The sequence below is a fragment of the Hakea prostrata genome, chromosome 9 (assembly GCF_041222555.1).
Source record: "Hakea prostrata isolate BN-2017 chromosome 9, UWA_Hpros_2, whole genome shotgun sequence".
Taxonomy (NCBI): Eukaryota; Viridiplantae; Streptophyta; class Magnoliopsida; order Proteales; family Proteaceae; genus Hakea; species Hakea prostrata.
This window is the reverse complement of record NC_142608.1, coordinates 3,953,953-3,979,951: the sequence shown is the minus strand read 5'-3', so window position 1 is coordinate 3,979,951 and position 25,999 is coordinate 3,953,953. Positions and strand designations below refer to the sequence as shown.

General features: G+C 37.1%; 2 protein-coding genes across 2 annotated transcripts; both read right to left on the bottom strand.

Annotated features, from left to right (window-relative positions):
- Positions 1-319: 319 nt before the first annotated feature.
- Positions 320-10,454, bottom strand: LOC149004136 (glycosyltransferase BC10-like). Its single transcript, XM_089135646.1, has 11 exons — positions 10,320-10,454; positions 9,954-10,231; positions 9,714-9,830; positions 9,505-9,605; positions 5,865-5,936; positions 5,562-5,643; positions 4,828-4,908; positions 4,362-4,403; positions 3,311-3,370; positions 2,048-2,194; positions 320-880 (listed from the first exon to the last, which is right to left on the bottom strand). The coding sequence occupies exons 2-11, from the start codon at positions 10,209-10,211 to the stop codon at positions 701-703; spliced, it is 1,140 nt and encodes a 379-aa protein (XP_088991772.1). The 5' UTR covers positions 10,212-10,231; positions 10,320-10,454; the 3' UTR covers positions 320-700.
- A 2,209-nt stretch (positions 10,455-12,663) lies between these two features.
- Positions 12,664-25,003, bottom strand: LOC149004135 (uncharacterized). The gene is made up of 5 exons (XM_089135647.1): positions 24,374-25,003; positions 23,388-23,544; positions 18,130-18,180; positions 14,029-14,121; positions 12,664-13,054 (listed from the first exon to the last, which is right to left on the bottom strand). Exons 1-5 carry the CDS (start codon positions 24,514-24,516, stop codon positions 12,995-12,997), a joined length of 504 nt encoding a protein of 167 aa, XP_088991773.1. The 5' UTR covers positions 24,517-25,003; the 3' UTR covers positions 12,664-12,994.
- Between the last annotated feature and the right edge of the window lie 996 nt (positions 25,004-25,999).

Here is a 25,999-nt window from a genome sequence, read left to right as displayed (position 1 = left end):
GTAGTCAGTCAGTAATGATTCGCACCCCTTACTGAAGAGAATCCGGATCATCACCTCGTCAGGGGAGCATCCCATCAGGGGAGCACTCTTTGCTCCCTGACGGCTTTACCACTACAAATCCTGTGGGATCCACAGGTAAAAAATAATAATAATAAAAATAAGTATCCCATCGCCAAAGCCAGTGGTCCCCTGTATTTATGGAGGTAAAGCCGTCAGGGAGCACGACGGATAGCTGATCCGGACTCAAGTTTCTTTTGCCAAAAAAATAAAAAAAAAAGAAGGAAAAAAGAGTTTCAGTTGGAACATATTCAAACTTAAAATTGCAAGCCATATATTTGGCGAAAATTACCATGTATCAAAAATTGCCATATTTTGCAGTCATTATTATATTACAAAATCTCTACCAAAAAAAAATTATATTACAAAATCAGCTCCAGTGACTTGATAACTAATTTAGTTTTGTAATTTCTTTCTTTAATAATTAGGAAGTTGTATAGTTTTGAACTTTGAACAGCCACAACCCACATTGCAGATACTTTAGGTGAGCAGTGTCAAAAACTGTTCAGTATACATCATTTGAATGTAAGATTCTTCTACGCCTCTGTTAGGTGCTTAACTACTTGCTGAACTTTGAAATAGACTACATATAAAGATGATTAGGTCTCTTTTCTAAGGGAAGACCTTCAGGCACCAAGGACCCTCACAAAGTAACATTTAGCATTGCAGTAGTGTCGAAGGAACCCACGACTCCCTGAATCAGAAGGCGCATAGCACCACCCTTTGAAAACTTCCTTGCGAACAGGAAGCAGGGAACAAAAGTAGAATTGGTTTGACACCACTCTGTTCGGTACTCAGTTTCATAGTACACATGATTGATTTCCTGCAATATTGTACAACAGGAAAGGGAATAATTGTAAATAAAGCATAAAAGCAGAACCAAACAAATAGAAGTCTTGCTATGTTGGCCACCCTGAAACCACAAGAGAATAAAAGTTTTCACAACAGAAATTAAAAACATGGAAGAGACATGACAGTCCCACACAACCAAGCACATATTTTGAGCAACAGGTGAGGTGGTCAGTGTAAATTTTTTTTTAAGCTAGTCAGTGTAAATGATGCATCAGATGAATGCAGGTAAAGATAAGACTATTCAGTCTCAGAGGTTAATAATGTGGTGGTCCGAAACTTGATCAGGGGAATGGTCCCCCTCAGGAAAAACTGAAAAGATAGAAGAAACCCAGGCTACTGTATGTTTAGATGTGTATGATGAGAAGTAAAATTAATTATTTTGCGATGAAAAGACCAACGGTAACAGAAAGTACCTACATTTTATACAGTGGTGGAAGAGTGAAGTAAACTTTCTGCAGTTTCAAACCTTTTTACTTAATACAAAGTGGCTGAAATGAACCAAAATCTAGTTACTAAAATACTAGAGTAGAGTTACTTACAAATGATCCGTTTGTAGCAAAAGATAATTTCATTTTGTTTATATTTAAATTCCTGAAAAAATTTACCAACCACAAAGAAACAAAACAATTTCCTGAAAACACAGTTACTGAAATTTCCTTGCTTATCATTCAAGTGCAAGTCATTTTATTCAAATTTGCAGTCACCAAATCCCCTTCCCAAAACTACAGCCAACCTCAAAGAGGCCAAATGTTTCCTGAAAAAAATGCAGCTTGTCAGATTTCCTACTGATCCTTCAAACGGGGTGTCTTGTTTATCAAATATGGCTGCATCGAGTCCTTTCAACGACCACAACCACAGATCAGAGTTAGCTTGGACATAAACATGATGATTACAGTTACAGCTTGGGCAGTGTTAGGAAGGCCTCTGGTAGTAAGCACCCTATCAGATCAGAACGCTCCATGTGCAATTCACAGCTCGGATAACCAATTTTATTGGAGAGCAGAATCAGCAGATATATACGAGCAGGATAACAGATTCACATGGCATGATCAGTCTAGCTCTTAAGGCATCACATGGTAGCAGGTAGCCTAGATGTAAAGCATCAATAGTGATTCGAAGAGAAGGTAAGGAAACTTACCTTTATTTCTTTGATTTGATGAGGGCCTGCATTCGAATAGTCAAAAGTCACAGGATGCCAAGATTTTCCTTCCATGTTAGTTGTGGATTCGTTCCACATAGTATAGGTCAAAGTTCTCCTTTCAATTTCCCCTTCAAGCTCATTCATCTGACAGGAAAATGCAAAACAACAATAAATATTCTATTATCACCAAAGCAGTGTTGGAGCTCACAACTAATCCTTTTTTCTATTTAAAATGGCAACACAATAAACATATTAGACCAACCAAAAATAATACCCAAGAGAATCAACATTTATATATAATTATATAGATGGAGAAGATTTTAGTAACTGGAGTAGAAAAGCAGCCGCCTGCAGTCTAGGTCCTTGAGGTGGAAAGCCAAGGGAGTCATTGCATTTTGTCATATTGTTCTCTGCCCAATATGCAAGTGTGAACCAAACAAACGTCTTGAAATGGAGATACACATGAACAGAAAAAGGCCCATGTTTACCTTATATATCAACATACTATTTATTGGCTTTACATGTCCAGGGAAAAATGTGTAAGGCGTGAACTTACTTGCCAAACAGCTTTCCATGAAAGTTGGAATGAAAAAGCATGTCTCGAATTATTAAATAAATATAGCAGGATCAGAAGTAACATGAAAACCCTGAATTTACGAAACTACACCTGAGATGATTTTCATTGTGCCGTTTGAATGGTCATTGAATGCTTTTGTTGGGATGGGAAAACTATGTAGCACGACTCATAAAAGCCAATCAGGCATCACAGTAAAATTGTTGATAAGCTGTAAATTTAACTGATCAAAATGCCCTTCTGAAAGATGAAACAATTGAATAATTTATATACATATAAGAACCTTAACCTGACCAGTAGATGCTTTGGTTCAAGTATAGTCCTAGGTTGGCTTTATATCTCGCATGACTCAATAAAAAAGGCAATTCTCGTATTTCAGAGTTCAGGTGTCTGGGACAGTCTGGTTTTTCAGCAGCATGCCATAGTACGTATTCAAGAAGGGAGCTAATTAGGTACACAGCCAGTATACAAATTCATGCCTTAAGGTTTTGTGGAAAAACACAGAAGGGGGGGGGGGGGGGGGGGGAGATCAAACGTTTTGGAGAAGGTTGCTACAATAACCTGAGTCTTATTAAGGGTGCCAGCACACAATTTTGAAAAACAACTGGTGCTTTATCAAGCTGGTCCCATTTTAGAAATACCAAAATCTAAATAAGACAATTATCTGGGATTAATTTAATGCTTACTGATAGTAATGTCTGCACATAATGTTCATCTGGAATACAGTTATGCTGTTTCTGAGTTTCCTGCAATTAATATAAGACAGTGATCAGGATGAAAAACTTTATATACTTCAATTAGAAATATATTTAGAAAACAATATATATGAAGCAGTTGGAAAGAAACTATTTTGAGATTTTTTTTTTTCACGACGTATTTGTCTACTTAGCCAGACGTCGAATTTCACTTTCTTAGTATTCTATAGTCTTTCCCCTGAAGAAGCTTCGTTGCTCATCTAGAGGTAAGAATTTTCTAACATGGACAATAGGGTATTCTGTTCAGTATTGGTACATTTTAAACTATATCATACATGGTCATTTTGCTTATCTAGTGGAACCCTCGGAATGATTGTAAGTGAAAAGAGGGTTCGTAATAACAGACAAGAAGGTACTTTTTCCACATTCCATCTCATCCTGTAATTTTGGGGTTTGACATTATACATCTGCTCAAAATTTTTGAGATGAGTAGTGACGTATTCCATTGCACAGTGAACCCTTGAAACTATTCTAAATGTCTCTTGCTAATAATGATCCTAAGTAATGGACTTATTCTTATAATACCATCTCTGCGAGCATCGCTACAGATTTCCATGTTTTCATAGTGTGTCAATGGTCTTTCACAAAACTTAACATCTGTCATCTGCACTAAAAGTAGAAACACCCAAGCCAATGCTTAAGCCTCTTCCACCTCTTATACTTGAGTGACACTACCCTACATATGCAAACATGAATGCCTTGCTTCAGTCCCACTCATGTAAACCATCACATTTTGTAGGCTTTTGCCCAAAGCATTAAATGTAACCTGGTTATAGTGTGTATCACATACAGAAAGAAACTTGGAAGGAGAATCTTTTCGGCAATAAAAAATGAACTGAAATGAGATCCCCCCCCCCCCCAGATTCAATGATCAGTAATAAGCTTAGTGCCAGGAACAACATTAAGTTTGAATATAAGAAAAGGTTTTTCTTTCCCATTTTTTCACATCAGTTTTCTTTGGAGATAACTGAAATTTACTCACAAGATTCTGCTTTGTCTTTCTGGAATCCATGGGAGGCCTTCGCTGCACAACAAGAACACATGTGATTATTAAATATTAAAAACACATAAAAAGCATCTTGTATATTATAAATGCCTCAAATCATGTTTCCCTGACAGTAAAGAAAATTGGTTTCCCGCTCTAAGTGCAGCTATAGCATTAGCACACGGGAAACCTTTGTTTATGACATTCATCGAAATCCGACTACGGTGGAGAAGAAGAAGGCTGCAAGACTACCAAGTGGGTGCATAGGCATACATGGGACAGTTTTTTTTTTTTTTTTTTTTTGGGGCCGGGGGGGGGGAGTGGGGGTTGGGAGGGGCTGGATAACTGATTAAAGTTGGGCCTGAAATTTGACTCAGAATTCATGTCCCGACCAAAGACACCCTTAGTTAGCTTTTGTCATATCAAAATTCGTGCTGAATAGTATAATTGTCACACTGCTCACCTTGCAGAATCTCTTGAAAACTGGAAAGACAACATCATCATCTGCAATAACCCTTGCATCTTTTCGAACAAGTGTAATCCACTGAAGTTTCCAAAGTCATTAAATTAGAAAGTAGAATTGGCTCAAGAATTGAACAATAATGAATAACTTCACACTGAAATGAACAAAAATGTAGCATTTTCTGATGCTTGGTTGAACAATTAATTCATTTATTTCAGTAGAATAGGAGAGTTTCAGGACAAGCGACACTGCCATGGACAGTATATCCCTGCTTATTAGCCATTATGTTGCAAAATAAGGATTCTTATGGACTTTCTGGCATTTATTATTTGAAAAATGTAGCCTGATCTTATATTTGACTAGGGAAGAGAATCTAAAAAACTGTTGGCTTGTTCACTCAATCCTTTCATTGGAATACAATAGTAGACAGCGTGTAGACACAAATGATGTAGATACATCCCCCTGAGAATTAGATGACTCAGTAACCTGAATGAGTTTGTGATATTTTTCACAGTGACCAAAGTAGCAACTATTAGTAATTTTCCCCAGAAGTAATGAACTAATGAACAATTTTACATAAACTACAAAACAAATGGGTAAGGGAAGAAATAAATGCCTCATAACTTGTACAAATGACCAAGCAGATGATGCTTGAATTAGATATTTTGTTCAATTCCTGATTGTAAACAAAATGTTGTAACAGAAACATATACATTAGAAGAGATGAGGAAAACCTGAGATCCTTTTCGCCACTTATCCTTTGGTATTACAGGTGTCATCTTTGGATTGTAACGACGTTCCTTTGGATCAAGAAAGCTAGAATACAGAAACAACTACAAGTGACTCAGATAAAGTGATATGACTACATAAAATTCAGCCTTTTATTTCTCAGGAAAAAAAAAATCCCCAGGGAGGAAAACTATGTTGCTAGATTAAAAATAACTTTACTTGCAGCTGTTATCTCTCTGGAAAAAAGAAAGAAAGAAAGAAAGAAAAATCAGTAGCAACTATATCTGCAGTAAGGAAGCTATATTCACCTGTCTACGAAGCTCCTTGGTGAAGACATTACATAATTATAAATGTAGCTGAAGTTGTAGAGAGGTACACAGCTGCAAAATCGGCAACTTAATTAGAATATACAACTGTCTGAGAGACTAACAGGAATAGTAATGCATGAACTTCAAGTACTGTTTCTAAACCCCTCAATACCCCCACCTTGGTTCAACCAGGAAAGAAAAAAAGAGAGAGAGAGAGAGAGAGAGAGAGAGAGAGAGAGAGATAAGTTGAAGAATGTTGGAAAGAGCAAAAGGCAGTCAATTGGCTAGCATACTATTAACTGCATGGATCAAACCCTGGTCAAGGAGGGGTCATTTGTTCCCTGGAAGTCCAAATGAAAAATAATTTGCAGAAAGGACTGTCAGCCATTCCCTTACATCCAAATTATGAACAGAGGTACAAATTGAAGGGGTCTACAACTGAATCTAACAGCACCACACAAAAATTGTATCCTGAAAAATCCATATGGCAGCGGATTCCCCATATTTTAGCTGTGCTGCTTTTGGCTACTGAGTGCATCACATTACAGTTCAGTCATATCCCACAATTTAAAATATAAGTTAGATTACATTTCGTTAATGCATACAGGAACCATTGGAACAAAAGAAAGAAACACTACTCAAACATCCAAAGACCATCTATTATTTTTTGACCACAAAAGACTAAAAGAGAAGCTCCTGCTTACAAGTTCTCCAGAATCATATGATGCAGGTCCAGCCCCTAATTAGAGTTCTCAGATTTGGTGGTCAGCAGTTAGAAACATAAGTGAAGCACCTCCAGTTACTGCCTAGCGGCATATGTTAGTTTAATAGAATATTGTTAGTTTTTTCATAGTCAAATAAATTCAGCTGGGTAAGGGCAATCTTGTAATTCTACCCAGCAAAGTTAGGACAGTATAGTAATTTATTTGATTTGAGTTAATTTAGTCTTATATCTCAGTTGAATCCTAATAAAGTGGCCCATGATGGGGAGTCCATGTAAGGGTCATATTAGAAAGACCCAAGTCTAGTCCAAGTTCAGGTCCTAATTTCAGTGGGGCTTTAGTTATATTGTTTCCTTACTAGTATTCTCAACCTTGGCAAGCTACCTCCAATTGTTTGATTAAAGGTTCTCAGTGAAGTCAAGCAGGGTGGGTTCTTGCAGTTGCTTGTGGATTTCAACCTACAGAAACCATCCATCTTCTCTGCAAATCCTAACAAGTTCCCCCCCCCCCCTTCAAGGTAAATGGCAGCCAGCACCCCATCCCTCTTCTCTGATCCGACTTTTTTCTATTATTATATTTTAGAATTTTTGGACTTCCCAAGTCACTCCAAATTCAGGGGCAGATCTTCTGTTCCAATCATTAGGCACATCAACCCCAAAAAAAGAAATAAAGAAATCAAATTCAAGAGCAGATCTACACCAATTTTACCATTAGATCTATTTCAAACTTTAGGCACATCACCTGCCCTCCTTCAGGCTTCCTTCCATTAGATCTAGTTCAAGATATAATAGTTTCTTGAACTTACATACTCCCTAAAACCAAGAAACCCCATATCTTCCAATTTAGCCATTCAATCCCAACCAAATTTGGAGGATCACATTCCTAAATCATCACTTACATTCCCTCAAAGTTTCAGCCTATTCTAGCATCAGTAGACCTAGTTCCCCATCTCTAGAGTATTCATCCCATATCTCTAAGATCCATCACATATTCATCCCCCACCCCACCCCACCCCACCCACCCACCCACCCCCAATTTTACCATTAGATCTATTTCAAACTTTAGGCACATCACCTGCCCTCCTTCAGGCTTCCTTCCATTAGATCTAGTTCAAGAATAGTTCAAGATATAATAGTTTCTTGAACTTACATACTCCCTAAAACCAAGAAACCCCATATCTTCCAATTTAGCCATTCAATCCCAACCAAATTTGGAGGATCACATTCCTAAATCATCACTTCCATTCCCTCAAAGTTTCAGCCTATTCTAGCATCAGTAGACCTAGTTCCCCATCTCTAGAGTATTCATTCCATATCTCTAAGATCCATCACATATTCATCCCCCACCCCACCCCCCCAAAAAAAAAAAAAAAAAAAAAAAAAAAAAAGAAAGAGAGAGAGAGAAAAAAAGGATCCATCACATAATAATACAACTGGATACTCAAAGCAATCATACATCCCAAGAACCCATTTGGAGTTTCCCTATGTTAACTCCATTTTGTCAGCAAATTCAGAAACCTCAATTTCTTGGGAAACCAAACCTGAAGCATCCCAACTAAATAAATTTGAACCCAAATATATCACTCTAGACCAATTGTCACAGAAGCCTAACATTACTGGCCCATTTGAGATCACACAAAGAAGACCATCCCATACACCATAACCAAGCCCACCTATACCTAACCTATTTTTCTTAAACAAAAAAAGACATTTTGCTCTAAATTCTCTTACTTCCATTTAATTTGATTTCATTTAATTCAACTATTGATAAAAACTATAAAAGTCAGAATTAATTGCATGTCTTGTTCAAGGCAAGGAACTTACTCCAAAGAGTCCTGACAAATGATGATTGAGACAAGATTCAACATTTTCAAACCACAAAAGATTCATTGAAATAATGAGTCACCCATTCCGTCGTTATGGACACATCTAAGATAACCAAATGCTCAGATAGAAATCTCTGATCAATGATAGAACAAGATCCATTTTGCATCATATCTAAGAGATTACTCGGTTTGGACCAAAGAAGCAATGTCACTCGATCATTCCATAAGTTAGTTCCCATGAAGATCTTGGAAGAACTAGCTCAAAGTTGATCATCTATCAATCTAGGACTACATCATAACTACAAGGCCTTTCATTAATGTTCAGTCATAATCAAGGAGGTGTGAATCCCTTGATTGTTTTTCAGCCATGTGGAGCTTCGAACTTCAAAAAAGTAGTGTGATTCCTTCTCTGTCCATTTCTCTCTTTTTCTTTTATCTTCTCCATTTAGTTCCCTTTAAATTATGGAGTCTGTGGTCCTTATCTATACAAACACCTCTATACAAAAAACCTACCCCAATTCATCAAGCACCTCTATGTAGTTGCAGATGGCAGGCTAGATCAGAATCAATTTTTCAGGGGCAAAAGTTTGATCAAGGAGGTCAAAAGAGAAATTTTACAAGAAGAATAGAAATGAAGGAATGGTTTTGACTGGAGAAATATTTCCCAAATAACAAAAACACAGAAATTTGGAGATGGGAACGAGTTGATAGATCACTTCCTTGAAGAAAAGAAACCAATTTGCTTAAGTAGACAAGACACACCAACTTCACCTGATTCCCTTGAAACCTTGAAGAAACAGATAAGGCTACAAACTTCACTTTGGATTTCAGAAATACATTAGTAGCCATCTCACTTTTGTTCAACGGACCCATCAGTTTCTCATTAAGAAGATATCATAAAGGAAAAAGAACGTCAACTTAGTTCAGCTGGAGGCTCAATGACAACAGAGTTCGTCTTATGTTTCAAGACAACCAGTCGAACTATCACAGTTTTGAAAAAAACATCAACATAGACAGGACTAACCGTGGGTAGAGTTCAAATTTGCACAGAGCTAGAAACAAAATACCCACTTATTCAAGAGAACTGACTAACCTATCAGAGAGGAGGACAAATCTCCGATTTGCAGGGTCGTTAAGAGCTGCTTCCAATAATAACCTCTCGGCCTCAATCATACTTGCCTCTCCCCACATTACCTGTAGCACGACCACTTGGTACATTAGCAGCGAAATATAAGACCACCCAAAAAGAAAGAAAGAAGCAAATTCTTCAGTAAATAAGAAGCTTCGATTCATCCGGGGTACCTTAACGCTATTGTTCAGCTGTCGACCATAAAAGAAGGAAGATCTCGTCGTTGATTCATTAAGGACGAAACCAGGCTCTGAATGAACATATATTGAAAATTTCGCAGCGTCTGCATTCTGGAAACTCACAAATCCAACCATCAAGAAAAAAAAAATAAAAAATAAAGCTTCTACTCCCTACTCCTCCATTTTCACTATAAGGAGGATGAAACTCCAGTTTCGAGAAGAAAATTAACAAACCTCGAAGAATCCAGACCACATAAAATCCAGAGGTAGGTCTTTTCGCACAAGGAATAAGAAAGCAATCTTTGGAATGCCAACAAAGTATTCGTCCAAAATACGGGATCTGCGAGCATGCGCGATCAGGAACTGTTGCCTTGATTGCGAGTTAAGTTTTTTAAGAGCAAAAACACAGAGAAGAAGCGATAGAGGTATCATGAGCTTCGACAAGAACCAGAAGACATAGCGAACTGAGAACGGAGTTCTCTTCTTCGTCATGATCACTCCAAAACCTATTCCTGATACCAAAAAATCATAAGATAGATAAAAATTAAATGAATAAACCTAAGGAGAAACAAAGATGAATTACTATTTCAAGTCGCTTACATTGAAGGAAAGTGAGCAGACAAAGCATGTTCGGAGCTTTCTCCTTTCAGTTTGAAAGCTTGGAAAGCTTGAAAACCTACCAGGCGATCTCGTGAAGAGAATAGCAGTTTAAATGCAGTGCTGACGCTGCTCACTTCTTCACATTAATCGTGACGGTGGTAATGACGAAAACGCCTGGTTTTGTACTTTTTTGCGGAAGGAAAATAAAAAAATAGTAGATTAAATTATTAATTATTATTTGTTCTATATAAATTAATATTAAGAAAGAATGTGGGATTTTCCAATATATAAAGTTATCTCCTTGGACCTATTTGCAGTTTTCTTTATGATAAACGGTCCCGATCTTCCCCTAATAAAATTTGTTGTCGGGAATTCGATTGTTAGACCTTATAGGACCGATTTGCCCTTCAAAACATGATATTTGGCTGTTCGTCTAAAAGGTTATAAGAAATTATTTTTTTTCACCGCCGATGTGGTGGTCTACTGGTCCCAAGCTCACTCCCAAGTGATTTGGTAAACCTCATGTCCCAGTTAGAATCTCCTCTGCTCTTTTGTTTCTTGCATTGGACAGTTGTGTGCTCTTTGGTCTGGGCATGAGTCATACCGGTTTCTGTGGACTATGCTAGGCCTCCGATGGGGTCCGCTGACGTGGCCAGTGCTTGTGTTGATAGTGCACAGGATTAATGCTTGCATAGGTCAATACGCAATGGGTTCTAGGTCACCGCTACTGCATCCCCTTTTTAGTTTACTAAAAAAAAAGGTTTTTTTTTGGTAAAGGTTCAGGTATAAGATTCAGCTACACAAAATATTATCATCCAACAAAATTTAGCCCTAATTCTTGAATTAGAGTAGTCTATGTAACCATTGTAGGGTTCGTCGGTTAGTAAAACCAACACCTTTGGATTCCATCATACTTGACATACACCCCATTCTTAATATATAAAAAATTACTGATTTGATCCTATAATTTATTGGGAAACCTAAACAAGATTTAATACATCATTTCAACTAGTGGGCTACCTACCAATATCATCGACGTTTCCACATTAAATGATTTGAAAACATATGGATAATATAGAAAACCTTCTTTTAATTCAAGGGATGGATTGTTAAAAAAAAACTCGAAGGATGAACTCAATTGACAAAAATCAATACTTCATAATATGAGTACTTCATAATATGAGTTCTAAAGCTTAAAGCTCAGTATTTCCCCTTAATATATACAACTTCTTCTCTAAGTATTAGTAGAAATTTGTGACATATCATCGGTGAAGGAGATGTGTGCAAGAAAAAAAAAAATATATATATATATATATATATACCATTTCAATCGGGTCTCATATATTTAATTATTATTATTACTTAACAACTCCTACAAGTCTTTCTTTTTGTAGAAAACTCTTACAAAGTCTGAAGAAGGTATTCCTAGAAAAGAGACACTCATCACTTGTGTTTTGTAGAGAGGAATTTAAGTCTTTGTAATTTCACATTGACATTTAACTCAATTTGACTAAATGTAATGCCGACACTCGCACATGAATGGTAGAATTTTTTCCCAAGTTTTGCCATGAAAGTACCGTAAAACAATATGAACAGAAGCAGAGGTTGGGAATTGTAAGAGTTGGGAGATCAAGCCATTTTGGTGTGTTCAACCTACCTAGTTAATATGGAAATTGTGCAACTTAAAATACATAAAAAAGCACAGTTATTAAAAGAAATTAATTAATTTGGCTCTTTTTTTTTTGGCAATCAAGAAAACGTGTTAAGATTCTTATAATGGAGCATCCGTGCTCATGAGAGAACCCCTGAATTGCCCTGTTTTTTTTTCTCTGAGCAAATAACCCACTTACATCACCTCCATAACTAGCCTTTAGTGAGCAAGTAATACCTTTGCTAGTTGCAGCAAGGTTCATGATCAAATCCTGCTTCTCCCATTGGCAAAAGGTAGAGAAAGTGTTGAGAAGATAGTTTTACACCAGTTACCTCTGAAACCTTTCATCTCCTCAAACATGGACTGCTGATTCTCATCATCCAATAATTGGACCTTCAGGATTGAACATTTACATAGTAAAAAACCAGTCCACCTCCGTCTCACTCTGACATCATGGGGATCTTTTGTCCTGAACAAAGTAATTATGCACAAAGAAGAACCTCCCCATGGAAGATATTTGATGCTTGAAAATGGCAGCCTTTTCTGCCAGAAATCGTGACAAGGGAATAACTGAACAATTGGGTGACAACAAAGAAGATCAAGGAAATTTAGGAGGGGATGATAGATGTCTACTGGATATTTATAATTTCTCTAAAGATCACTTTTGATGAAGATCGCGTGAGTCAAATGTGATAAGAAGCAAAATGATGGAGCTTTTCAATTTCACACACTGAACAGTACTTGCCATTGGATCATGAAATCCAAACCATCATGGAGTGGATCTGTGGAGATAAAATGATACAAAAAATGAGTAACTGCATAACATTATATAAGGCACTAGATCCTAGTTCACAAAATGTATACTCCAAAGCATTCTATAAGCTTTCAACAATAAGAGACCCAATGGTGCAACTGTAACTATATTTTCAAAACATTTCAAGCTGTAATGCTGCTTCAAACATACAACCACCATATTAAGATTGCGGTGGTAGGGTCAAAGAATAGATGATGGAGATGCCCCTTTCTAACTGGTGCTTCTAAGGATAAATGATACAATAACTCCCAAGGCAGCACCGGCAACCACCTGCAGAAAAAGTAACAAGTTGCCTCAATAAATGGCAATCAACACACACATACAGATAATAGAATATCCAAATAAAACAAGTGAACCCAATATACCAATGTTTTTTGTGTGTTTGGGAGAGTGTGTTCTTCAGCTTCTGGAATCAGCCTTTGAACCACAAAACGATCCAATATAACGTCCAGGATTGCAATAATCACTTGCCCATTGAATGAAGTAATACATTGGAGGTAGGTGAGAGATGGACGGACTCATGGAATAAGAGGTAGAAAGATTCCAAACCAACACTCCTCTCCCCATGTGGCCTGCTTTTTTTTTATCATGAAAAGCCAGCTATGAAACCTAGGCATTGAAGCCCCATAAGCTTAGCCAAACATGCACTTGGTCATCCTGGAAAGACTTCTAGTATGGCAGGTAATGTCCCTTTCTTTTTCATGGAGGTGAGTTGTGGGGTTTGGAGGAGCACTTGGGAGGCAGGAGTTAGTCACTTGGTCATCCTGGTAAGACTTCTATTATGGCAGGTGTTGTCCCCTTCTTTTTTGTGGAGGTGAGATGTGGGGGTTGGAGGAATACTTGGAAGGCAGGAGTTAATCAAGGGTCAAGAAATCCATTGCCTTGGATTTGACGACATGATAATAATAATGGGAAGCTCATGTTTGAGTACAACACAGCAGCCAAACAGCCATGTATGGAAGGAAACAAGCCTTCATGTCATTTGATGCTTAATAGCAATGACCATTCCCCATGTGTCCTTCCTTTAATGGTAGCCCATGCACCATGAAGAAGGTGCCCAGAAATCAGAGCAAATCCTCCAGAAAGATGGTCAAAAGTTTGGATCAAGTGCCAATCCATGAATAAAATTGACTACAGAGTTAACTCAAGCAAGTTCCAGAATAAAATAAAATAACAGATCATGGTAAAGAATTTCCGATTACTTGCAAGCAAATTGCGGCATAGCCTAGACAAGTCCAACTGACCTGAAGTGGAGTATGGCCTAATGAGTCACGAAGAGGTCTGACATTAGATAAAGGGTGCTCTGGTGGTAGTTCACACACGATTTGGTTCAGCAACTGCAATAAGCATCACATACAACAACTTCAACAAAATGAGAGATTTCTACCCCAAAAAGAAAATACTGATAATCAAGTAGATGATAAAATAGGATTTGGAAATTTGGGGAACAAGCAACATTTAATTCCACTGTTCAACATTTTAAATTGTTCTAAATAACACATAGCTCTGTATGTGTTATTAAACTATCATAGAGGACACATTTTTGCTCCAGATAGCCAATACAGGTTTTTTTTTTTTTTTTTTTTTTTGGGGGGGGGGGGGGGGGCAAGGAAAAAAGGAGCAATAAAAACCAATATTCACCATAAGTAAACAGCAAAGTTCAGCATTAACATTTGACTTGATCCATTCATGACTTTCCAACACATTTAGATCCCTTTATGTAGTGTTCATCAATGCTAATCATAAAGGCAACAGAAACAACACCTGGAGAGTACCATGCAAGAGGTTGCCAAGACCTTGAATTCTCCCGTCAAGTATTTTATTTTTTCAGCAGACAAAAGAAATTAATTAAGCACAAAGAAAAAAATATGAACTCGTGAAGACAACAAGCTCCAAACAAGGAAAGTGCCCTTCACCCCCCCCCCCAAAAAAAAAATAAATAAATAAAAGAAGAAGAAGAAGAGACTAACAGTCAAACCTACATGCCTGCCACTGCTCATCCTAACAAAAAGGACACCACAAAACCCCTGACAGCACCCACAGGATCAAAACTGAACCCAATTCCAGAGTACACAAAATAAATCCCATCTCTAACCAACTGCCAGAGTGACCTACAGCAACTTCCACCTTCCAAACAACCAACAAACAGATTTACACAAGAAAGGTTTCAGTCCTCAGAGTGAAAATGACTCGAAGCTCAAAAGCACCTTGGATGACAATCAGCGGGTTGAAGTTTGAGAGAGAGCTTGTTGCTTCTAGTTTCCATTATTAACAGGTTTAACTTTGTAGGTTTAGAGAATATTAAAATCACAAGGAGTCTTCTATCTGTTGCAATGTTGAAATTGTGATGAAGACATCCTCACAAGTTCTCGTCATATGGTCTTGGGCACATCAGGCTCACCACAGGATAATTTACAAGAACTTGAAGGATCTTACTACAAGTGGAGTTGTGGGGCTCTCAGAAACATGATTTTGTATTCTTTTGGGTGCAGAACTTCAATTTAGTTGTTGTACTGGAACAAATCTTGTATACTGGTTGTATCCTATATCCCAGCTGTTCAAAAACCTCCCATTTACCATCTTTCTTGACAAGAAAAATGTAGTTCCCTCCCAGGAATATAGTAAGCAAAGTAGTACAATAAGGCTCCAGTAAGTAACACATCCAGTCTGTTTCCACTGGGGGGAGAAAAAAAGAAAAGAAACTGTAACACTGTTATTCGGCAGAAGTCCTTTTGAGCAGGATGACACTCACCAACACCAATTTCTAATAGTGGGAAAAAAAAAACATTGAGTAGGACTTTTTCAGATTCATTCTAAAATTCCTCTTAGACAACAGTAATGGACATGTGGCAAGTCCAAAAATATTAAATAACTACAAAATGTCACTTTGGAGGTATCTTACAATTGTGCCATTAAACATATAACATCCATCAACTCTGTCTTGTCAAACAGTTCCTTGGCTTGATTTTACAGTGTTGCGTCTAAGAGTACATATCAACCAAGGAATAGTGGCAACAAAATCCAGATGAATTGCTCTTTCTAATTATATAAAATGGATGCTCATACCTTTTTGCAGACACTCAAATCAGCACAACAAAATAGCCTATTTAATAAGGTAGTCAAATTTGGTGTCAAATCTCTTGCACAATGAGATTGAGAAGGTATTAAGCTTCCAAGCATGTTGAACATGGCCACTAATCAATGCATTCCAAGAAACAATGGCTCCTCTCATCATGTAAATACAGAAGCTGCCATGTCAGGGACACAGCATTTGATATGCAAGTCCACAAAAATTGCCTCCATAACTTCTCATCAGAATTAACTCCTCTACCATAGGCATGCCCATGTGCTGATTGAGCCTCTATAAGTTATCCTAATTGGGCATCTGCTTGGTCAGAGTATGTTCACAAATTACCCTACCTGTAACCCTTATTCCTGCATATGAAAAAAAAAGAAGAAAAGAAAAGGGAAGTCTCATAAGCTCCACAATCTGCAATTGTGCATGCCTAGTGATCGATGCTATATAAACAACAATATCCCTCTCTGATATTGCCTAAAAAACTGCCCTTGCACCCTAGATGGCTCTGTATTTGGAGTACGACCCAACTAGAAGACTAACAAACAGGTCCCGGCTTACCACAAGGTCGAAAACATACACATGGATCCCAATCCAGCCAATACAGTGAAGCTGTCTAGAGCTTTACAAACCAGACCAACTTTCTGCTGCTTCAAATCCATATAGATTCAGTACTATGTCATAGTGATGGATTTGGAAAAGCATCAAGGATTGAATTCCTAAAAGATTTATTTTTCTCAACAATTTTATCAAAGACCCATCTGGATTCAGTCAAACAATCAAAACTGGCATGACACTTGAGAAGCTAGGATACTAGGAAAATGTTGTTTCCATGCCTATAGGTTTCCACCAACCTACAATTTTGATTGGGTAGAGTTCTTAAGGAAATGCCGTATGAGAACTGATTGAAGGATTCAAACAGTATGAGCTTCAGAACAGCATAATTTGTAGTCAAAAAAAGGCCAACAGAGAGGTTACATATGAGTCATATGACGGACAGTCAACAGCTCATGGAAAGGTGCTCATTAGTGAAGCCCCTAGCTGTGGGATCCACTTTAAAAGCTAGGTTTCAAGGGTACGGGTTGGGTAGGAAATTGGTGTCTTGAGGGTTGTTTCTACATAACGGGGCAGAATATATCTTCTTTTCCCCTTCCCTTTTCTGATTCAATGTTCATTCTTTTTGTATTCCATACGCCGACTTAACTTTGAGAGAAGAGAAAAACAAACCAAACATGATTCACTAAAGAACTTATGATATCTGCAACAGTAACGCATTCTGCTTTTACTCCCTGGACAGAGAAGAAGGTCGCAAGAGCAGAAATTAAAAGAACTTTTCTTATTAAGGAGAACGCCAGGCATCCATGACATGCTTCCCAGTGTAATAGTGTCACTACTCCATACCATGTAAATCCCTGGATAGGCTTCAGTAATCAGGTTGTTTGCTCATGAGAAATCAATAATACTAATTACTAAATATCCTGTAAATTATTTCCCTTTGGCTCGGTATCTCCATTGCAACTCCCTTAACCTTCACCCGTTGAACACAATTACTGAAGAAAGTCCTGTTCCTACAAAAAACCAGTGACTTCAAAGAAAATTATACTTGAAACAAATAAACCTCAGGTCGTTCAAATCCTCATAGTGTGGGAAAGAACCGAATATTGCCTCTTAGTTTCCCATGGGCTGAGGGACATGATTCTTATATGTTGAAACTTATTCAGCAATCCTCAAATTCTGTGTCATTTGGGACTGCAGAGGAAGTTAGCATCTCTTTCAATTTGCTTCAAAGGTCGCTGACCAGATCATATTGATTCGGATATTGCTTTAAGTGATGCTTGAGAGAATGTCGTAATTGGGTTTTGAAACCAATAAGAATGCAAATAGATACTTTTAGCTGCTTTTAGCTGGGCTATTGGCATGAGGACGGCCCAATATGTGTTTTTCTTCTACCCACATAACTAAAATTAGTGTGGGACCACATCATAAAATGAAAACCCACCAAAGTAACAAATTCTTTTGGGGAAAAAGTAGAACCTCATGAGATCTGACAATAAAAAATCATTGATCAATTTAACAATCAAAATAGCAAGGAAAACCCAGTAAGAAATGAGAAACTATAAAAAACAAGATAATAAATAGCCTTTGGGAATGATATAACCATCAGAAGCTTATAAAAGTAAACCAAAGTTTTCTCTTTGTGGTTGAAAGGAGAAGAAAGGACCATCATCAAAGTATTTAAATAACATTTGGTTACAAAGAGGGTTCTTACTTCAGCTTGCCGGCCAGCATGAAGTCTAACTCCTGTTGCATCATACATTACCTGTGCAAATTCCAAAATGATCATGCGTATGAGAAGGGCACAAAATTAATTTGAAGATGCTCTGATAGAGTCCTAATCAACAAAGCAACCAACGAGAGAACTAAAAGATGGACATACTAAGACAAGAAATATAGTACTCGAGTCTTGAAACCTAAAACAACTGAAGACAATGCCATTTGGCAACAACTGGTCAAACAACTTGACAAGCGAAGCCAATGATGGGTTAGTCAAGCGGTTAAAGACCCGCCCTCCCACGAGGAGGTCCTGGGTTCCCACCCCCTCGACGATATATATATATATATATATTAGTAATTTAGTTCCCACCCAATAAGAACAAGCTACCTTTCCCAAAAAAAAAAAAAAAAAAACTTGACAAAGCGAAGATGTATATAATAGGAGGCCTTGCTCCACTACCCATAAATAGTTTTCATTTGGGCTTCATCAAGGATCAGCTTTAAGCCCTTATTTATTTGCATCAATCATGGATGATTTATATATAGAAATTCAAAATGAGGTCCCTCCGTGTGCTTTCTGTTGATGATGTTATTTTGGAAAATGAGACACGAGCAGGGATTAATGCCAAGTTAGAATTAAGGAGATCTAGTTGGAATCAAAAGGTTTTAAACTAAGTAGCATGAAGACGAAATATCTAATGTGTTATTTTGGTCATGCTTAGACAAATAATGTGGTGGTAAAACTTGGTGAGAAGGAAATTCTGTGAAGTGATTATTTTAAGGCATGTTTGGTTACATGAATCCAGAGATTTCAAATCTCTGGATTCATGAATCTGAGAATTATACCCGTTTGGTTGTAAAAATCTCTAGATTCATGAAATCTAGAGATTCACCTTTTTACACTAAAAACGTGAATCTGTAGATTTATGGGTAATGGGTGAAATCCAGAGATTTCAAAAAAGCTATACATTTGCACATTCACAAAAATCACGTCGATCAAATAGTTTTTAAAGATGAATCCACTGATTTCATTCTACAACCAAACATCTAATTTTATAAATTATAACTCCATAGATTTGAAATTTATAGATTTGAAATCTCTAGATATTTGAAATCTCCAGACTCATGTAACCAAACAGGCCCTTAAGTAACTAGGCCCAATCATCAACAAAAAGAAAAAATGTGATATTTAGGATGATGTTTCCTAGACAATTAAAATAGGATGGATGAAGTGGAGAGATGCATCTATGATTTTCTGCAATTCACTTATTACTTTAAAACTCTAAAAAAATATAATAGAACCATCGTACTACTAGATATAATGTATGGTACAGAGCTGTTTAGAAAAACTCAAGTGTAATAGAAAAGAGAATGTTGAGATGGATGAGTGCAAAACTAGGAAGCATAGAGAATTAATCATATTAGAGCTGGTTTGGGGGTACCCCTGATACTTGATAAGCTACAAGCAAGTCGTTTGAGGTGGCACAACCATGTTCAATAGAGAATTTTAAATGCTCCCTATGGAGAAGTGTTTTAATCCATATTGAAGGAACTCTAAAGAGATAGAAGCATACCAAAAATAACCTTAGGAGAAGTGGTGAGAAAAGATATGCATGGCTTAGGCTTATCTAGTATGGCAGCTGTATGACTTAACGCTTGTTTATTGTTGTTGTAAATTGTAATAAGGGATATAGAATGTTAGAGTTGAGAAAGAATTTATTGATTTTACAAAGGTATCGTTTGTTTGAAGAATTTGAAGTGGGGTGGGAAAAAAGGGGTGGAAAAAAGTAAACTCTTCCACAAAATTCCAAATTTTGGATTGTTTGGTTCAATGGGGAGGGAAAGTGGACACACTTTTTCCACCCTATCTCTTTTAAAAGTTCCACATATTTAGTGGGACTTTGTGAGAAAGTGAGGGATATAATAAAGTCAGATCCACATTTGCAACTTTTCCACAAAATATTTTCCTTTCCTATTCCCCCACCTCACTACAAATGGGTCCCACATGTCTATTTTTCTCACCCCTTTTTTTATCTAGCAAACAAAAGATGCCTAAATCTTAATTCAATAGCAAGTATGGGGTATAAGTATTGATCATATTAGAGCTGGTCTGGGAGTAATTCCGGTACATACAAAGCTATAAGGAAGTCGTTTGAGGAGGCACAACCATGTCAGATAGAGGCCTTTAAATGCTGTATGGAGAAGCAATTTAGTCCATATTGAAGAAACTAAAGGAAATAGAAGCAAATCTGAAATAACCTTAGGAGAAATGGTGAGAAAAGATATGCATGGTTAGGCCTTGTAACTAGTATGACATGGAACAAAAGGCAAGGATCCATGTAGCTGACCCCATCGAGCTAGGATAAAGATTGTTGTCTATTGTTATACATAGGGAGATAGATCATTAGAGTTGAGATTGAATTAACTGTTTCTACTAATCTCCGTTCAATGGCAAATATGGGGTCTAGAATAGCAAAGCAAATGTATATCTCAAGTTTACTGCCTTCTAGTATATTAGTAATTCATCTATTTAGTTAGGTTCAATATCCTATTTTGGAGGTTTAGGTTAATTTATATTAGTAATTCATCTATTTAGTTAGGTTCAATATCCTATTTTGGAGATTTAGGTTAATGTTTATGGATTATTTGGATGCATTTTTAGTAAAATTCCCTGATTGTGGTATGGTCATGTTAAACAAAAGCCTAGGGACATCCCTGCAAGGAGAAGTAATATGATCCAAAATTGAAGGTGTTAAAAGAGCTAGGTGTAGGTGATGCGGCTTTGAATTGGCAGGAGACTAGCTAGGTAAGGAGCCAACTAGTCAATATCAAAGATCTAAGTGACTGGTAAAGCTCAGGTAAGTCAAATAAGGGTTCTAGGGTAAAAAAATGGGGTTTGGGTTGGTAAGACCTAGGGTTAGAAGGTAGGGTAAGTCTAGTGAGAGTAGGAAGGCTATCAGCGAAGGGTAAGGAATTCATTCATGCTGAAATTGAAGAATCAGCAATTTGTATAGGTATTGGGTTTCCGAAAAGTGAAGAATGAGGGAAAACCAGACTCAAATGACCTAGTTAGGGGAACATGGGAAGTAATTGGTCAGAATTAAAGTTAATTCTGAACGTTGGCTTGGAATGGGTGAGTTTTAGCATTTCTAGGGCAGAAATTGAGATGCAGTTTTTAGGGTTTTGACAGACTGAATGGACTGAACTTCGATCAAGTTATCCAAGGGGCCAAAGAATAATGTGGTCACAGTTTGACGTCTTGGTTGCTGGCTGAGGTAAGGTTATGACATATGATGGAACTAGGAATTAAAAGGTAGAAGATAAAATTGAAAGTTTAGGGTTTGCTGGAAAATTTTGGACTGGCTTTGGGTAGAATATCAAGGGTATGGAGGGATGTTTGAACATAATTTGGGATTCTTTTCTGTGGCAAATGGTTTGTGGCTGATTTAGGCCTTGGGGAGACAAAAGAAACAAAGGGGAAAAATTCAGTTTGGGGCTGTAAAGGATTAGAAGAACAACAACAAACAACAAGGTTGGCAATGATTCAACTTACTCATTATTAATGAACAGTAGGTTTAACAACAAAGACAACCTTGATCTTGCAAAATTTTTAGAATCTTCCAGCAACAATTTGGGGCAGAGTTGAGTAAGGTTGACGAATTAGGCTGAGGGCTAGGGAGGAAAATCACTTCAAAGCTAAGCAATACTCAAATAAAACTTCTACTAACCAAATCTTGGCAACCAACCAATTAAATCTATATTTCTGGCCACCATGGCTCACGTAACTAGCAAATCCTATTTAGACTCATAACAGAACTAGGTCTACTTTTCATTTAAACATTAACTCTAGAATCCCAAATTCAATTGATGACTTAATTAAAGTAGTACTTGAAATAACTATGCCCATGATTTTGGTGTTGGTGTAGGGAGGATCCATACACCAAACCTAAATGCCACACCTAATTGTGCAGGCATGGGCAGGAACCTGAGGTGGTTTTAAAAAGCCGAACTGCATCAGCAGGCCTAAAATGACCATAAACAAAGTCATGAGGAAGGACATACATAGTCTAGGTGCTGTTCAAAGTATGACCCTGACAGAGCATGTTGGAGGGCAAGAATCCATGTAGCTAAGTTTTCCTTAACTTATTGGGCTGTGACAATGTGACTTGTTCCTCTTATTTCCACCTTTCATCTATCTTTCATTTTTCTCTTCCCATCGCATTTTCTATCCATCGTTCCCCCTTCTCTTCTTACAGCTATTCTGAATTAGACCTCTATTTCCCATCTTTTGTTTTGTCTGCATCAATGCAGCCAACCATATTAAGTTGGGAGAAGGCTGAATTTTGTTGTTGTTGTTACCTAATGCAACCGGTGTAAGTTTGAAACTGAGAAAGCAAAGAATAGAATTGATGCATGGAATATATTTTAATTTCCGACCGACAAAACATCAGTTGTAGCCAGCTCATTTGAAAGCATCCTTTGGAGCCGTGGGATATGTTTGCTACATTATTTTTTGTCTTGCTGTCTTTTTGTAATTACCATATCTCAAAAGATAAATGAAGCTTGAAAATTAGCGGGAAAATAACGTGATTAGCTGCTCTTAGGTTTCTCTTTACAAAAATAGCCACTCAATGTTTCACTTTACAAAATTAGCTAAAACTGAGTTTGCATTTACAAAACTAGCCAAAATAGTGCTTTTTCACCTCTTTGGACATGTTTACCCCTAAAATTGACCATACCGGCAATAGGGGTGAAAATGTCCAAAGAGTATGAAAAAATAATGACTTTACCCTTTTGGACAAAATAATAATTTCCCCGCTCGATGTAATCAGTTTTAGGGGTAAAAAATGTCCAAAAAGGTGAAAAATCAATATTTTGGCTAGTTTTGTAAATGCAAACTCAGTTTTGGCTAATTTTGTAAAGTGAAATATTGAGTGGCTATTTTTGTAAGGGGAAACCTAAAAGCAGCTAATCACGTAATTTTGCAAAAATTAGCCTTATCACTTTCTTTTAGGTAAATGTGAATCTGCAGTTGAAAACTCACCTGAAAAATTCCTCCTCATTGCTTGGCTACCTTGAGTGTACTGGTTTAAACATTGAGAAGTGGGTCTAAGACTACTTACAATTTCAAGCTCCAAGTGGAAACTTAAAAGGTAAATGATTCTGAATGCACCTCTTTAAGGAGATAACCAATGATAAACAAATGCAAGCACACCATGGAAAAGAAAGAAGACCTGGTAAGTAAGTACGTACAACAGATGCCATAACCACAGCAAGAGCAAATGATGATCCTCCAACACCCTCCTGAAAACCGATAGCTGCTGCAAGTGCTGTCACAGTTGCAGAATGTGATGATGGCATTCCACCTGAGCTAAGCAGCCTTCTAGTATCCCATCGTTTCTCCTTGTACCTGCAGATATAGGATAAATGTATTGACAGTTTTAGCTCAGACAAACTCAAGCAGATTTTTCCTAAATATTTTTAAGGACAGCCTATATGATAATGAAATCATGCAAAACCAAAACAGAACAGGATTGCTTTCTACAGTAACAGAATTTGTGACTTTAATATTCTACTTAATGAAGAAAACAAGAATTAAAGATCAAAGTAGCTAATATTTTGTGTACTCTTAACTGCCCAACCATTCGTGCAATTACCAGCAGACAAGCTATTCATGTCCCAAAATTCCACCTCTTATACATTTATAAGTTCCAGTCCCTTGTCCAGAACCGGTTATACATAAAAATGAGAGAAAAGCATGAACATTTGTTTTCGCATTATTTTTGCATTACCCTTAAAGGAACACCCATGGACAGTGAATCATAGCATCAAACTAGCTTAGATCATCACAATTGGTCTGCAGGAAAAATTAGAGAAGAAAATTTCCAAGCAATACATAAAATCCCCTAAAAAAACGGATGGTGACAATTGTAATCTCCAACTGGTTTTTACAACATCAAATTCTCACATCCGATAATTGAAATTCGCACCGAGTAACCAGATTGCGAAAATCATCCACCAGACCAAAAATAATAATAATAATGTAAAAAATGAGATGTGTTCAATAAAAAAGAGAGATCCCCCTGTTACAGGCACATTGAGGAAAATCGTTACTCCAGACAAAACAGTAACAAAATGTAAGATTTTCATACTTAGAAAGGAAAAGTAGCAAATTTTTTTTTGGGTATTCGGGAATGAAGAAAAATATAGGGTTAAGAGTTCTGGGAGATAGTTCTAACCAAGTGGTGAAGAGCTTGAGAAATTGGGCGATAGCGAAAGCCAGGAACGCAGAGAGCAGAGGAACGTTAGTGGGGAGAAAATTCGGCGATGACGTCGACTGAGAATTAAATGATGCATCGGTAGCGGTGATCACTTCGTCCATCACCGATCTATCAATCAATCAATCAAGCTACCTATCTATCGATCCGACAACTATTGTCTTCCACAGAATACTCAATAGAAATAAATATCTTAAAGCAGGCTCGCGGAAAGGAGAAGAATTTGGATCAACACTCTCTCTGTTTCTTGCTAAGCTTCTTACTCCGTTGCTCCGGTCGTCTTCTCCCCTCGGGCCTCGAGGCTCTGCAACTTTTGACCTCGTCGTTCGGCTTCGAGTGGAAAAGGAACCAGAAAACCAAACCTCCACTCCTTCGATCCCAGCCGGAGTATCGGTACAAGCCACGATAAGACGAAGAAAAATTATAAAATAAAAGTTTGGATTATTGTTTCTTTCTTTCTTTCTTAACTAAAAATTGTATGCATTAGATGCTCATCACGACAAGTTGATGACGGCTAACTGTCGCCAGAATTAAATAACAGGAGGCCGATAGGATTTCCTCGTCGTCCAATCAGGTATCGATCCAGGAATTATTATTTTTTCTTTTCGTACAGTGGTTTTAGGTTGCGTTTGGATTCGAAGTAAAGAACGCTTTCAAGTATAAATTGGAATAATGGAATCCAATTAGGAGGAATTTTTTTTATATGAAAACTTCATTCAAAGGAGCTACTAGGCAAGGAGTGTGATCTACAAATAGACCTGTAAATGGATAACTGAAATCTACCTCTGAATTCATATTCTTAAAGTTTAAGGGTATCCGTTCTTAAAATTTTCTTACCAGAAAATATCCGTATCCGTCTTTAAACAACCAGATTCGGATTCGGATAATTGTTTATTGGATAAGATAATATTCGGATTCGGATAATTGTTTATTGGATGGGATAATATCCGGATAAAAAATTATCCGAATTATCCGAATAGAGTGAAGTATTCAATATTTTTTTTCTTTAAAAATGAATGCTAATCGGATTCAAAAACCGGTATTCGAATTCGGAAACCGGTATTCAGATCGGAAACTTGTAATCGGATAATCGAAAATAAAAAATTATCCGGTTAGAGTAAAAGTATTAAACATTTTTCACAAAAAATGTTTGATAATCGGATTCGAATTCCGGTAATCAGTAACCGGAAATTGTAAATCAAAAATAAAAAATAGAAAAATGATAATTACCAATCAATAATCGGATAGATTATCGGATCGGATTATTATTGAATATCCAATAAAGTTCCGGATTCAAATTCGGATGCCTTCTCTAAATTTATATCTTTGGATTTGGATACTGGTATATCCGAGCCGAATCCGATCCTCCGTTTACAGGTCTACCTGAAAAGTCGAGACAAGCAGGGATGAAAGCCAATCAATCCGTTACCTTTTAGATAAAAAAAATCAGTTACCATGTTTTGATCTCCGGAAAACAAGCTACAAGAAATTTTGTTAGTGAAGCATCATATTTTATTTATTTAAAATTTTTAAAAAAATCAAACATCCTTTTTTTTTTTTTTCATTATCTCATAGTGATTTTCTAGG

What these genes read in the sequence shown, in the direction of transcription:
- LOC149004136 (XM_089135646.1), bottom strand. Translation starts at nt 10,211, where the DNA reads ATGACGAAGAAGAGAACTCCGTTCTCAGTTCGCTATGTCTTCTGGTTC. An exon ending in GAAAGACAAAGCAGAATCTT is followed by an intron (nt 3,371 to 4,361) that starts GTGAGTAAATTT and finishes TATTAATTGCAG; the next exon opens with GAAACTCAGAAACAGCATAA. An exon ending in ATCAAATCAAAGAAATAAAG is followed by an intron (nt 881 to 2,047) that starts GTAAGTTTCCTT and finishes ACAATATTGCAG; the next exon opens with GAAATCAATCATGTGTACTA.
- LOC149004135 (XM_089135647.1), bottom strand. Translation starts at nt 24,516, where the DNA reads ATGGACGAAGTGATCACCGCTACCGATGCATCATTTAATTCTCAGTCG. An exon ending in CTCAAGCTCTTCACCACTTG is followed by an intron (nt 23,545 to 24,373) that starts GTTAGAACTATC and finishes CTATATCTGCAG; the next exon opens with GTACAAGGAGAAACGATGGG. An exon ending in CTGTGGTTATGGCATCTGTT is followed by an intron (nt 18,181 to 23,387) that starts GTACGTACTTAC and finishes GAATTTGCACAG; the next exon opens with GTAATGTATGATGCAACAGG.